Genomic DNA, 15,841 nt, shown 5'->3' on the forward strand with positions numbered 1-15,841 from the left:
AAAAACTTGACTAATCATTTTACTATCTAGGGCTCACTCGATGTTGAGGACCTCAGTTTTAATATAATTCTGGGGTACTTTATCTTAGTCTTCAGTCAGTTCTTTTCTTTATACCACAAGGGAACAAAATAGAAGTATTGATACAGTGGATAAAGAATCAGAGGAACTGTTTCCACCCCAGTTATGCCATTTACTAACTGTGTGGCCTCAGGCAGACCACCTCACCTTTGATACTCAGTTTTCTCACCTTTAATCTGGGGATAATGATACTTGCCTCACCTAACACAGATGGTTTTTAAGACCAAACAAGAACAAATGATTTATAAATTGTAAAGCACTGTACAAATTTTGTAAAGAATATTTTACAAAGTATTCCTTTATACCAAGCAGAAGTCTAATCCAGCCCTGAAGAGGATAACAAAGGTTACCAAGAATGCTGTAATGATGTAATGATGAGAATTGAGAAAGCAGGATTCATGTGTTCATTAGTGAAGGGCACACCTTTGAAATGTAACCGAGAGTTAGGAGTTAATAAATGATTATGGTTAATGGATCATTATACAGATGCTTTTTCTATTACTAATAGCAAAAACTAATACCTGAAATTATGGAATTACTGAAATTACTAGTGGCCTTGAAGCAGGCTAGCAAGATAGGGAATTACTAGATGGATCTGGAACCTGGCAAGAAGTCCACATAGACATCAGCAACCCCAAGATGGCTGCTGGAAGACCTGCCCCAAGATTCTGCCACTCAGAAGAAGACTTCCTCCGGAAGCCAGAAGAAGCCCCGGATATTGCCTAAGGACTTTACCATTGGGTCCTCCTGGGAGATTGATGGGGGAAATAAGCAATCAAAACAGTAAATAGCTGGAACTCCTCCCCTGCCATTAGTAAAGGGGTGGGATAATTAACAGCTCACAAGCGAGGTGCAAGGCCTGAAGGAGCTCACTTGCTCTCTTGTGCTCTCTTGCCTCTGGACCCAGGCTCTAGCTGTCTCTCCCCCACTTGGATCACTACTCAAGTAGACCTGGGCAGTTATAGCCTATGAGGGGAAATTGTAAACTGTAAATCAGCCCTCTTTATCACTTTTCAGCTCCTTCCTCTCTACCTAGGACTCCTGACCTGTTGTTTTCTCCCATTTCTCTTCCTACCTCAATCAATTACTGGCCTAACTCACCTGGCATGCTCTTGTTCATTTCTGCAGCATAGCCAATAACCTAAACAGAATCTTGTAACATATTTAGCTAGTCAGTCTAGGAGTTTATTGTTGAGTGAAACTATGGCCTACAGCTTGTTTAACACTTTCCTTTGGTTTTCTATTTTAAATGGGTTTGCCTATGAGCCCCCAAAGATCATAATCCCAGGAGGGAAGGGGCCAGGCCTCGGGAATTCTCTGCATCCGCATCCACTTCACCTGTCCAGGTTTATTAAATCTGACCCCAGCCAGGAAGACTGGGTCATAGGGCAATGGCTTAAATCACGGCCCTGCCAAGACAGAGGTTCCCGGCAGAGCACTGGGCCCTGTGAAGCTTCTTCAAGCCATTTTAGCAGCCAGGGTCTTTGTCCTCAGACCTGCCTTCCATTGCCTTCTCCAGCCCTCTCCCCTCAGAGGCAGCATGGCAATGGCAGGAAGCCCTGGGGGGCTTAGTCCTCCCACCAGGTCCATGCCTTTGCAGGCCCTCCAGGCAGGCAGAGCCAAAATGTATGTCATGAGAGTTCCCTTCCCAGGGGGGTCACAGGCCGGGATATTGTTGCATAATTAACCTTTACCCATGTTTTACCTTTCAACTTCTTTGTACTGAATTTCTCTTTACAGGTTTGTGTTAGAATGCTTTGGAATGTTTTAATAACCTTGAAATTGGGAATTCACCTTTGTCCAGCAAAGAAACTTCCCTCAGGGCCCCAAGGCCTGTTAGCTAGAAAAATTAATCTTTAATCACTTAAAGGCCTTTGGAAAGCTGGTTTAACTGGGAAACTATCAGACAGTAAAGTCATAAAACTAGTAAGGCTTTATTTTTGCCCCTTCTCAGAAAAAGGAATATTCGAGGAAGAAGCACTATTCAGCTTGGCAGCTTCCAGTTGAAATCTAGTCAGCCTGTCTCCCAAGTCCAGGCAGCCCCGGGAATGCCGGGCAGCAGGGGCTCTATGATTCCCTGGGGTGGTGGGAATCAGAGAGCAGCCAAATGTTTCCTGAGATTTAACTCAGGAACTTCTGTTTGGGTCAGTCGGTCTCAGACCCTGTAACTGTCAGGGGTGCCAAGAACCAGAGCAGGAAACTGAATGGCCCCCATTCCTTAGGCCCATCCATTCAGAGAGTAGCCAAATATCCCCTGAGAGACAGACATCTGAGGCACTTTGATTTGGGGCTGCTACTCAGTCTCCCACCAATTTGGCTTGAGTGCATTGATCTGATCACCAAAGGAAGCATCAGATAACCCCCAGGACCTAGCTCACCCACTCAATGACACCTATAGGCCACTTTGGCTCTGAATAAAAATTCTCAGGATGCTGAGACAGAGCATCAGCTCCAAATTATAGGGAGTGGTGAACTTCAGTCAGACTAGGACTCTGGATGCCAGATCAGCTGACTAAAAAGGTGTTTCTTCATTCTTCCTAGAATGATGGTGCAGTCCCTAGCATACCAGCAAACTCCTTACAGGAGTCTCTTCTCAGGAATCAGGAAATTCTGCCTACTGCTGGTCTACATGGCCACCATATAGCCAAGAGCAGCCTCTGTATAGGACCCTGAATCCCAGTGTAAAAAAAGAAAACAGATAAATCTGAGGCCCAGAAACTTCATGCCATGTCTCCTTAAAGAAATGAGGAAATAAACCTCAAACTTCTCAGTTTAAACTCAGTTGTGCCTATAAAAAGTGTGACTAGAGATCAAAATCCAAACTGGTTACTAAACCACTCCTGAAAAATAAGAAACCTCATGTGCCATCAATTAAGATGAAAGAATTCCTAGAAATGCTAAAGGTATAAAATTCTCTCTTCTGTTTTAATCTGTACTTAACTCTGTGTTCAACTTTGAAATCTGCATTTAACTTTGTCAGTTTGCTTGTGCTTAGGAAATCAGATTTGGGGTTCACCTGTTACAAATTGGATAATGGTGAAAAGTAACCTAAAAATGAGTCTTCAAATGTCAGTACTGTCTTGCTAGTAGGTTTAATGCATAAATCACAAGTGGAACTTATTTAATTGCTAGAAAAGTAAAGAAACTTCACAAAGTTGTTACCAGTAAAAGTCTTGTGGCTTAGTTAATAAAGGTACCCAGTTCACCTTAAGGCCTCCTGCCTTGACTGGCAGGGTTCCTAAAAGTGGCAATTCATGAGAGAAACTAGTTTCCCTGAGGCTTCAATAGCCTCAGTGAATATACATATAATTAGTCTTGGTCATCCAGAATCTGCTAAAGTCAAAGTAAAATAAAGTTCTGAAGCAAAGGTAAATTGTATTAAAGCATTAGGGGCATTTTGGTTATAAACCATTAATTAAGAAACAAAATTCTTGTGCATATCTGCATGGTCATAGTGCAAATTAAAGAAGAAGGCTTCCAGGAGATCTTTCAAATGTTATTTTACAGTTGAACTTGTTTTGTAAAAAAATGAAAGTTTTAAGTAATTTTAAGTAGTGTTTCTGTGTCAAACTATTCATGTCTGCCTATTTGCTCAGTGTATATCTTCATACATCAGGATGGTAATATCAAATTAACAAATGAAAACTCTAAATTCATATTTAATGAAATTAAGTTAAAGGAATGTAGGCCTGCCCTCTCTTAAATTCATAAAGTAAATTCCATTGGTTACTAATTGTCATCTAAGGTAAATTAGCCAGTCTATGTGGTTGTGGTCAATTATAAAGAGTTTGTAAAAGCATCTTCTAAACTGAAGCATTTAAATGGCTAGTTCTAAGAAACCGTAATTAACTAGAAACCTAAATTAATGTTAACAGCAAAAAGTTAACGTCATAGCAGTGAAACCTGGAAGTTAACTCAATGTGCATGTTCAAGTGGTGGTAATGAAAAGTTACCTTGATTCCATTGAGAACCTTCAGTTTTCATTTTAAAAATGGAAAAACTAGTTTTTCCTCTACTGCTAAAGTAAAATACCTGCTAATTAACATCTTCATGGTAAAAATGTAGAAGTAAAAAGCAAAGTACTGAAAAGTTCATTTGATATATGATACATTGCATTGGAAATGTTTAAAAAGCATATAAAAATCAAGAGATAGACTTTGGCATTGTCACACTCTTGTGTATTCTAACCAGGCCTTCAATACAGGCAGGTTGCCTCTCCATTTGAGTTATTGGCTAGGTTGGTCACTGACCCCTAAAACAATAAAGGTATCTACTATAATCTCTGGTTGTGCTCCTGAAGTAGATGGAAACTATGTTGCAGTTTCAGGCCCCTGCAGCAGCCAACAGTGGCTTGCTATAGCCAGATGTACAATGGATATCACCTCTAGGCTGGTACTGTTTCATAATACTGAAGGGTGCTATGCACCAGGCTGGTAGAATACTGGAAACTACTTTCCTAACTTCTCTCTAAGGTCAATGGTGCTGCAGCTTGCTTCTGTAAAGAACATACCAAGTGGGGCAATGATCACCAGAGTACTGTGAGTAAAACTTAAACACAATTGGCATTATGGCCTGCTCCCATGGAGAGATAACATGTAAGGTATTGTAAACCTGAAACTTAAATCTATTAATTACAGCTCAGAGTGAAACTTATGCATTGAGTAGTTCATTAATTAGTATTAAGTACTGTACCCATATCCTATTCTAGATTTATGTCTGATTATTATGGTGATATTTCTATTAGATCATATACAGAGGAACATTAAACATGTTAAAAGTCCTGGTAAACTTCATTTCCTGAGTAGTTAATAAACATGTTTGTAAGACAAAGGAATGGTCACCTTGCCTGAGAGCAGTGGGGCCAACAGCCCTTTTAATTTAAAAAGTCACCAAACTAACTTGGGGGCAACCTCTCACAGTCTTCACCCCACGTAGGGTGAAGGACGTGCTTGAGGCCAGGGGCCATCAGTGGCTCACAGGTCGCTGGTTAATTAATACCAGGCTCAATTACTAGAAACTCCCAAGATGCAAATAAGGGTATGTCAAACTCTCAACCCAGCCACCCTACCACTGGTAGGGGGCCCAAAGTCAGATCCTGAGGGACCCCTTCTCCACTCCTGCCTTGAAATTCTTAACCAAAACTACTCAAGCAGGCCAGATTTAAAAGATGAGCCTCTTGTGAACCCAAACATTGAATAGTTCACAGATAAAAGCAGTTTCGTTAAGAAAGGGATTAAAAGGGCAGGCTATGCAGTGGTTTCTCAATTTGAAATAATAGAAGCCAAAGCTCATCCCCCTGGAACTTCAGCCCAGAAAGCAGAGCTGATTTCCCTTACCTGAAGTTTAAAACTAGCAGCTGGGAAATGAGGTAATATTTACACAAACTCTAAATATGCTTTCTTTGTCCTTCAAGCTCACTCTACTATACAGCAAATGAGGCTTGCTTACTGAGAGTAGGTCAACTATTAAACACAGGCAAGAAATCCTAAACTCACTAAAAACTGCACTGTTACCTCAGGAAACAGCAGTTATGCATTGTCCAGGGCATCAAAAACCAAACACTGCTATAGCCAAGAGAAATGCTTGAGCTGACAGCTGCTAAAGCAGCAGCACAAACCAAAGTTTCTCTCTTACCCATTATTCCAGCACCTGTATCAGTACTTCAAGTATACCCAGGATGAACTGACCAGGGCAGCTAGCCTGGGACTCACAATGGAGCTGATGGGTGGCTTGTAAGGATACTCAAGTCTACCTGCCAGGAGCAGTGCAGTGGAGAGTCCTTCATGGACTTCACCAAACCACTCATCTGGGGAGGGAAGCTCTAACCAGCTTAGCCAAATGGGTTTTCAAAAGACAAAGCCTGGTGCAGATAGTCAAAGAAATTACCAGAGAAGTTGCTCAATTAGAGTCAAAATGTAAGGAAATTTACTCTGTATTTCTGATCACTCCCACAGCTATTAAAGTTAAAGAAATGTCCAGTTTGATGCACTAATTCTAAGTGAAGGTAGCTGCCCAAGAAAGTGCCAGCTCACCAGAAGCACCTGATGAGATGTATGCATGCCAGTCATTGGACGGCCTGAAATACCTCTTCAAGACACAAAACTAAGTAGTGTCTATGTCAAAGTCAGCTATTCCCTCTAACTGTAGCCCAAATGCTTATTGCTAGGGGGAGAGCGAACTAAACACCCCTTTAAAAAACCTTGTCTGTTTCATCTCCTTTAGCATAACTGAAAAGGAAAATGCCTCTTCTCATTCCTCTCCTCCACCACAGGAACTAGGATTGACAATTCATACCTAACCCCATTGTCTATTGCAGTTTTTCTCTCTAGAGTTAACCAACAGCATAAAATAACTCAAGGAAGAGTACTGTTTCCCACCAACTTCGGGAAAATGCAGCCTTTGCAGGCACCTAGCCTTTTCTTCTTCTGTGGTTCAGTGTCCTCTTAGTGGGACCATATATTTTCAAAATTCTAATCAAGTCTATTTCTTCCAGAATCAACATCTTGTCAGTCATATGGGTACTTCATCCAGCTTCACCCAGGATGCCATATCCATCTTCCTCCAACTGAGATAGAATAGCAGGAGGGTTTTACACCTGGTCAGGTAGAGCCTACTGCCCCTAACCAGCAGGAAGTAGCTACAGAAGAATGATCATCTTCCTTCAGCACCCTTTTAAGATTAAAGATATAAAACTCTCTGAGGGGGGAATGGAGCAGGCTAGCAAGATAGGGAATTAATAGATGGACCTGGAATCTGGCAAGAAGTTCACATAGACATCAGCAACCCCAAGATGGCTGCTGGAAGACCTGCCCCAAGATTCTGCCACTCAGAAGAAGACTTCCTCCAGAAGCCAAGAGAAGCCCCAGATATTGCCTAAAGACTTTACCATTGAGCCCTCCTGGGAGATTGATGGGGGAAATAAGCAATCAAAACAGTAAACAGCTGAAACTCCTCCCCTGCCATTAGCAAAGGGGTGGGATAATTAACAGTTCAAAAGCCAGGCATTAGGCCTGAATGAGCTCTCTTGCTCTATTGTGCTCTCTTGCCTCTGGATCCTGGACTCCAGCTGCCCTGTCCCCCACTTGGATCACTACACATGTAAACCTGGGCATTTATGACCTATAATGGCAGATTGTAGTCTGTAAATCAGTCCTCTTTATCACTTTTCAGCTTCTTCCTCTCTACCTAGGACTCCTGCCCTGTTATTTTCTCTCATTTCTCTTCCTTCCCTACCTAAATCAATTACTGGCATGTTCTTGAAATTCATTGCTGCAGCATAGCCAAGAACCTAAATGAAATCTGGTAACAGTTTCTTCCCTGTTTATGGTTACTCTAGACTTAGGCTCACACTTGTATAGGTTTACTATTGTGATGGTAACCATTTCACCCTCCTGTTTAATATTGTGGGGACCCAGGCCCCCTTAAGTCCTCAGCCTATAGCTGCCTGTGTGACCCATACATAACTTAAAGGTTAACAGTCCTCCCAAAGGAGAGAGAATGTATGAATGTTATAGTTAACTATAATCTTCCCAAAGCAGTAAACGTCCTTGATAAATGTCCTTCCTACATGCATAGTGAAAACATCACCAGACCCCTTGTGTACATTTCACATGACCTTAGCAGGAACTCTGTTCTCATACCCTATGGAATGTCTCTGTTCTAAAACCCCTTATATGTCATCCCTCATTTTCTCATCTCTTTGTGGAACATTAACTTCATTCATTCTTTGACCAACAGCCATCAAAGATTCTCTCCTGTTCATACATCCCAGTAAAGTTTATGCCTGACTAAATGCCAGGTGTATTCTTTGGTCTCATGGTCACACCAATTCATGCCCTTCAGGAAACATGGAAAACCCTGTGTCTGACCTCTACTCTGTCCCAGAAACTTGATCTTGATTATGATTGTAACTTTGACTCTCCCTGCTTTGGTACCCACCCCCATCCTGTTCAGTCCCTTAATGTTTATTAATGAAGGACTCTTTGTCCAGCTCCACCCAATTATTCATTACAACCCTGATGTTATCAAGTATTAGAATTTCTGCAGATTCAGGAGGCAGTTTTTGGACAGTCTAAGGCAACTGACCTCCTTTGTTTGCGCAAACTCTTTCTGTCTTTGAAACCCTGGCGTCTCAAAAATTGGTCTTTAGAGTACATCAGGAAGGAAGAACCTACAATTTCTTGGTATCAAAAACATCAGGTGTAGATTGCCAAGAGCCCATGGGTTGTTTTTTGGAGAAAGGTGGGGAGGTTAGCCCCTTACATTTATTACAAGGTCAAAGAGGGCTGTCTAAACTCTATTGGCCATGGAAAATTTCACAGTTTACCCCATCCTCTACTATAGTTTCGGTTAAAATTAACTGTATCTTTCTGTTTTTACTTTATAGAAATTTCTTTTTGCAGCAACTGGAAATTCAGGAGCCTTGAATTGGAAAGATTAGGGGTTTGTACCATTGTGCCAAACTGCAGAACTGGTGAGGAGGTGAGTCAACATTAATCCCTATCCTCACCCTTCTAGACTTTTTCCCTCACACCATAGTTACTGCCCTCAGGATCAAGTGTGGAAAACATACCTCTGATACTAAATCCTTAGACTAGTATTGGAATTACAATCATTCCTTATATAAAAGAGGAGCATAAGACATGAAAAGATTGCCCCTTCTATTTTTCATTGCTTATTTCTTAGTAAACAGACCAAATATACCTAAAGCAATTTCAATTATTTTTAAGTAATTTGAGCAAATGATTCATTGGTACATTTTAACAGGAATTCCTATTTATCAAGAAAACAATGAATATTCAAAATCCATCAGTCTTTTATTCTACAATATTGACATTAATAAAGAACACTTTTAAAAGCACTTCTCTAGACGTTTTCTCATTATTTTTAACAATGACCCTGAAGTACTATCTTTGAAACTCATTTAGAATAAAAAACCATTCAATAAATCTGAAAAAGGAAACCCAAATGGCTTGTTAGTTGTGACTATCAATATGAGTGTCCCCAGAAGACAGTTAACAGTTCTCTGGCCTTAGATGATATTGCTCTGCACTTCCTCTCACACTTCCATTTACTGTTAATGTTTCCAGCTTGAACCAACCTCTCAGGTAGCAGCAATAATCACAATTTAAAGGGATGTTAGCTCCTAGGCCCAAAGGACTATTTTACCTTCTGCTCACAGGGAATAAGTGTGCCCCAGGCTAGTGAAAGTCATTGGAAAACCCAAACTGCTTTCTCTTTTAATATGCAAAAGAAGAAGTGTCAAAATGTAAATTATAGACAATTGCCTTAAGACCGTGAAATTCTTACCAGAAAACCAGAAGATTTCCCCTTCAAATTCTTCTTAAAAAGCACTTTTATTTTTCATCTTTAATAAAAGTATTTCTAAAGCTGAAAATAGATGAACAAACAGCTCTCCTAGGGTGCTCCATCTGCTCACCCCACTTTCCAGCCTGTGTTCCACGGGAGAAGTCCCTCAGCCTACGGCAGAACAAGAGGCCCCCATTTTCTGAGATTGCAATAAATTGTCCCCTTTGGCTAAACTGCACACATCAAGAAAACAAACGACAAGCAGTCATTACCAAAGTCAACGAGCTTAACTCCTCCTTCTGTTGTCAGAAGAATGTTATTTCCCTTGACATCACGGTGGATGATTCGGTTGTTGTGCAAATGCTGAAGGCCCTGCAGGGTGTCCCGCCACCGCCACCACCGCCGAGAGCAGGAAAGAGAAAGGAAGATGTACATGCTTATTTTAAAACAATCACCCTACTATTAAAAAGTCTAATCAAAGTGTACATTTGGCTACACCTCCCTGCTGTTGTAAACCTTGCATATTATAGGGGATTTTCCCCATTGTTAATATGCAGTGGAGATTCAAGCTGTGGACAAATTGCCTCCTCTGCTGTCATCGCCAGCCTGATGGACGTGCTTACCAAGGGGGCCCCAGCCTGATGGGCGTGCTTACCAAGAGGGCCCCGTACAAGATGTACGAGATCAATGCTTCATCCAAACGCTGGCCGCATTTCAGTAAACCTTTGACAAGTTCGGTGACGGAGCCCCCGTTACACAGCTAAAAGAGGAAGTATGGGAGACAGAGACAGAACACACACACACACAAAGAGAAGAAAAAGAAATTAAGATGGAAACCCACTTATTACTGACCTGATGCACTAAAGTTAATTTGCGGTTCATAAAACTCCAGCTCAGGATCAATCAACTTTGACTTTCCATTACACAGTGAAATCTAGTTCTTTGTGTATGTACTCTTTATTCAAGGTGATGATTTATGACTGAAAGTGCAATCCAAAAGTGGCCTTTAAAATGTCAAATGAACTATAAAAGCACAAGTCATTATTTAGAAGTTTAAAAGAAAAAGCATGAACTATTAAGTAAAATAAAACAGCTGCCTGCATTGGTGTTGCTGAGAGAAGACCTCTTATAGAGAAGGGCTTTTCCAGAAGCCAAAAATAATTGACCTTCAAGGATTTTCCAAGAAAATGGAACACACCCTAAAGGGTTGATGATAGCAATATCTGGTGATAAAACTAGTTTCCATCCAGTAATGAGAGCTTATCAGAATGGACAAACACACCTTACTAATCTATCGATCCACAGCTTTGGAAGACCCTCCTATGTAAAATGGATACTTAATATCGGCCAATCAGAACATTTCCTCACTTGCTTCTGCTTTTATCCTATATGAGCCTCCACCCCTTTGGTGGAGCTCCTTTCTACTTTCTGTATGGGATGCTGCCCAATTCACAAATCACTCAATAAAGCTGTGAGGTCCTAAATTTCACGTTGTTGAAAAGCTTTTCTTTTATCATGTGTATTCAGGGTATTTCTTGTATATTTTTCTGTGTATTTGCTGTTTCTAGAGCTGACATAGTACCTAACGTTTACAAAATGGAGTTTGCATCATATGTGTGTTTAACCTCATATTCAACTTTGGACTATAGAAACGTTATGCTCTTTCTTTTTCTATAATTAAAAATACCAGAAGATTATGTCTTGTATATTTAGTCTTCTTTTTTTTTTAAGATTTATTTTATTTATTTCTCTTCCTTCCCTCCCCCCATTGTCTGCCCTCTGTGTCCTTTCACTGTGTGTTCTTCTGTTTCCACTTGCATTGTCAGGCAGCACCAGGAGACTGCATCTCTTTTCTGTTGAGTCATCTTGCTGCATCAGCTCTCCATATGTGCAGCATCACTCCCAGGAAGGCTGCACTCTTTCATGCAGGGTGGCTCTACTTGTGCGTGGGGCACCCTTACATAGGGGCACCCCTGTATGGCATGGCACTCCTTGCGTGCAGCAGCACTACATGTGAGCCAGCTCACCACACGGGTCAGGAGGCCCTGGGTATGGAACCCAGGACCGTCCACATGGTAGGCAGATGCTCTAGCAGTTGAGCCACATCCACTTCCCTTGGTCTTTATTATATCTTGTAAATTACTGATGTTTGAGTATACGAACCAGATACCGTATACTTTATCAGGGTCTCAAGGGTAACTTTTACCACACATGACTTTTTATTAATATTTACTCCCTAACTTAGAAAACTAACCCAAGAAGTCAATTTACAGGTTTGGGTTTGGTATATGCCACCACCTTAAACCAAGGGTTCTTAACGGATTTGAGCAGGACACAAAAATACCCTGAAATTATAGGCAGCAGTGTTCTATATGCATCTTGCATTTTTCTTGAAAGAAAATTTAGAGCTTTCATCAGATCCTTACAGCCATCCTTGACCTTTAAAAGGGAAAGGCCCACTTTAGAGACACAAGTTTTCTCCTGGCACTTTGCAATTTGGGAAAGAGTTAACTGGTAAACAATGGGTAGTCCCCTGGGTTGTGGCTTTTGTAAGAAAAGAAACCTGAGGGCAAAGGATTAGTACATTTTCTAAAAGAAGACAACTCTTTATCCAGATAATAATACATTAGGATCTATTTGGCTCTAATTATGAACATCAGCAACTTTTGAATAAAGGATGAGCACACGTTTTTATTTGATGTGTGTATCATTCCACATTATATACATGGCAGATACCTTGCACACCCATTAGCAATTAAGATAATCTGGAACTGAACCTGCCCATGTTTTTACCGTTTAAATTGTTCATAAGTGGCACAGCATGTGGTTAAAAATCTAATATAGGATTAAGGAATCTTAAACACTAGGATAAAAATTACTTTCTCTTAGGAATGATTTAGATGGGATGCCAGAAGCAATGAAATGCAGTGAGAGCTTTGACAGTCCCGTGAGTTTGGGACTATATTAGGTGACTTTGGAATCTCCTCTCTGCAAATTTCAGGTTTAAGTCCTAACTCAGCACTGCAGGTTCCATTGGCCTTAATGGTCAGTAACAGGGTAACGTCTTCCAAAGGATTTCACATTCTTTTCATTCCAATTATTTTTCACATTACCCTGAAAGGACAAATATCATTCAACAGTCAATCTAACACCTCTTGAGCAGAGAATGAATTTTCAATGCTGTGATACATAGAATAGTCTTAAAATTTAGGCTTTCAAGAGACATAAAATATTTCTCAGAACTTCCTAAATTAGATTTTCTAAATCAAGGAACAAAAATTGAAGGACTGACCAAGTCCATGACAAACAGGGAAGAACTAAGGACATGGCATAAGGGAAGTTTTCAAACCACAAGAAAAAGAAAAGCCCTGCTGGGACTAGGAGCGTGGAGCTTAGAGAGATGGAGAAGACAGGATTAGAGTGAGGATGCTGCTTCTGGGGTGGGGTGGGGGCAGTCCATGTAAGGAGTAAAGATAATGGAAGCTTCAGTTTTTATTGTTAGATGTTAGAGTGAGACCATTGGGACACAGACCAGCGATTGCGGGCAGGGATTTATTGGGAAGCTCTCCCCATGGAGGGGGTCTGAAGAATAAACTTCGGCCTGCCTCTGGCAGAAGCAGTCATGAATTTATACAGCACTTCTATAGGCGGGAACATGCTTAGTTAGTGGGAGTGGGTTTTGGCTTCAGTGAGATCTGAGGGCCTATAGGGATGGCTAGGGGGCAGTGGGCTAAGGGCAGTGAATTTTGGGGGTATAGAAGGGGTTGGTGGGGTTACGTGGCTTCTTTGTCTATTCTTGTGAGGAAATGAACTGTATCTGGACACATAGGCTCTGGGTGGAAGACTGTTCTATGTCATGGGACGTGGCTCCTTCTGAGTAAATGGCTGGTCGCACTTCTGCAATGGGGCAGGTTAATAATAAACTTGCAGCTTCTGCAAGTTGTGGCTGTTTTGGGGGCTAGGAATGGGGCCTAGTCCTGTCAATCTTGGGGTTCAGCACCAAATGTTAGATGGAAGAGTGAGACAATTGGGATGTGGAGACCAGCGATTGCAAGCAAGGATTTATTGAGAAATAGGAAGGCCTGAACATAAGGGACCTCTAGCCACTTGCCATTGCTTTGGATGAAGTTTTCCGATCTCTAAGGATCTTATGTCAAAGGTACCATGTTCTAACCATTGATTTTCATGTTCTAATTTGTACTGAGGCCAAATTGTAGTGGAGTAATAGATAGGAGCTGAAGGATTATTTCCCATTTTTGGAAAATAGGATGAGGTCAGGGATTCTCAAAAGTTAACTGAGCAAGTCAGGCATCCCCGAGTTAGTCAGAGAACCTTATCAGCAGGAAGTCCACACCCAGAACCAGATGTCTCTGATTTCTGAGGGGCTTCTGAGGATGCAGGTCAGGCACCTGCCATGGTCCCCAAAAACAGAGAAGATCATTGACCTAGCTAGGATTTGCAGAGTTGTCTAAAACAACAGGAGAAAGAACAGGCTCCTCTAGAGGAGAACTCCCTTAACTCACCCAGCTGATCATTGGAGTTCGGTGTTGGATGGAGCTACAGCAGCAGCAAGGGTAGATCTCTCACCAATCTGCCAGTCTGAATGCAATCTCAAGCATCTCTGGGGTTTGCTCTGGGGAGTTCCAGGAGAGGGTGAAAAAGACCTAGAGTTGCACAATCAGGATCAAGGAGTAAGCCTGGGCGAACTGCCGCTGCCCATTGCTTCCTCTTTCCAAGATCAGGCAACAAACTCACCAACCAGGATCTGGGCGTAAGCCTGAGCAAGCTGCCCCTGCTCACGGCTTCCCAAGTTGCAAGGTATGGTGACGGGGGTCTCCTCTTCCCGGATCCCGGGTTTTGGCACCAAATGTTAGATGTCAGAGTGAGACAATTGGGATGCGGAGACCAGCAATTGCAGGCAAGGATTTATTGGGAAGTCTCCTTCTTCCTATCTGAAAATCTAAGGGAAGTCTCCTCACAGGGAGCCTTAAGCCAACAAGCAGTGTCCATGTTGAGTGGAAGTGACAGTATGACATGGTTAGGCAAACCAAGCCTGAGATGACAGTAACAATCCCCTACAGCCTGCTGAGGACTTGCCAGAGATTCAGGACTCTCTTGATGCTCTATCTGGGGACAGGAAGAAGATAGTGTTTGAATGAGAAGGATATATAAAGTGAGGACCTCTAGAGAGAAGAGAGTACCAGGGACTAGGGACATCAGGAGGTACCAAAGGCCGACAGCAATTTCAGCCTCACCAGGACTTGGAGGTTACCCTGCCCTCACTATCATGACTTTCCATAAGTTTGGGCCCAGATCTGGATGCCACCCAGGGAGAAGGGAGGGATAGAGGGAGAGATGAGAAAAGGTACCTGAAACACTGAGTACTTTTGTAACCAGATTTTGTCTAGGTTCTTGATATGCTGCAGACATGAATTTCAAGAGCAGGTCAAGGGAGTTAGTAATTTATTAAGGTAGGGAAGGAAAAGAAATGGGAGAAAATAACAGATCATGGGCCCAGATAGAGAGGAATGGCTGAAGATTGATAAAGCAGGCTAATTTAAAGACTACAAAATTCCCCATTATAAGTTATAAATGCTCAGGTTTTTACTTGCATGGTGACTATGGCAGGAGAAAAATGGCAAGAGCAGGGCACAGAGGGCAGGAACAGGCACACGAACCAGCACCAAGACTGGCACTGGGCGGCGGACTTGGCCCAGTGGTTAGGGCGTCCATCTACCACATGGGAGGTCCGCGGTTCAAATCCCCGGCATCCTTGACCTGTGTGGAGCTGGCCCATGCGCAGTGCTGATGCACGCAAGGAGTGCCCTGCCACACAGGGGTGTCCCCCACGTAGGGGAGCCCCACGTGCAAGGAGTGCACCCGTAAGGAGAGCCGCCCAGCACGAAAGAAAGTGCAGCCTGCCCAGGAATGGCACAGCACACAGGGAGAGCTGACACAACAAGATGACAACAACAGATGCGGACAAAAGAACACGCAGCAAATAGACACAGAGAACAGACAACCAGGGTAGGGGGGGAAGGGGAGAGAAATAAATAAATAAATAAATCTTTAAAAAAAAAAAGACTGGCATTGGGATAAGGCAAAGGCAAGACAGCAAGAGGTCTTCATGCTTGCCTTTTAAACTATTAATTATTCCACCCCTTTGCTAATGGCAGGGGAGGAGTTCCAGCTGTTTGCTGTTTTGATTGATTACCCAACCCATCAATTCCCCAGGAAGGCCCAATTATAAAGTCCTTGGGGGAATATCCGGGCTCTCCTGGCTTCCGAAAAAATCTTGTTCTGGATGGCAGAATCTCGTGTGTGGGAGGGTATTTTCCAGCAGCCATCTTAGGGTTATTGATGTCCATGTGGACTCTTTGCCAGGTTCCAGATCCATCTACTGATTCCTTATCTTACTAGCTGTCTTCACTTTCTCCAAATGACTGAGCTTTGA

General features: G+C 42.2%; 1 protein-coding gene across 2 annotated transcripts in view; it reads right to left on the bottom strand.

Annotated features, from left to right (window-relative positions):
* The window catches only part of MYO3B (myosin IIIB), a 529,864-nt gene that overhangs the window by 436,249 nt on the left and 77,774 nt on the right, over nucleotides 1-15,841 (bottom strand). The window contains exons 5-6 of one of the 2 annotated variants that reach the window (XM_023589485.2): nucleotides 10,043-10,147; nucleotides 9,660-9,759 (exon numbers count right to left, since the gene is read on the bottom strand). In XM_023589485.2, the coding sequence (XP_023445253.2) occupies nucleotides 9,660-9,759; nucleotides 10,043-10,147 (205 nt within the window). Of the gene's footprint in view, nucleotides 1-9,387; nucleotides 9,611-9,659; nucleotides 9,760-10,042; nucleotides 10,148-15,841 lie in introns of those variants that run through there. The other variant, XM_071216296.1, reaches the window with a different exon arrangement.

Source organism: Dasypus novemcinctus, chromosome 7 (assembly GCF_030445035.2).
Source record: "Dasypus novemcinctus isolate mDasNov1 chromosome 7, mDasNov1.1.hap2, whole genome shotgun sequence".
NCBI classification, from domain to species: domain Eukaryota; kingdom Metazoa; phylum Chordata; class Mammalia; order Cingulata; family Dasypodidae; genus Dasypus; species Dasypus novemcinctus.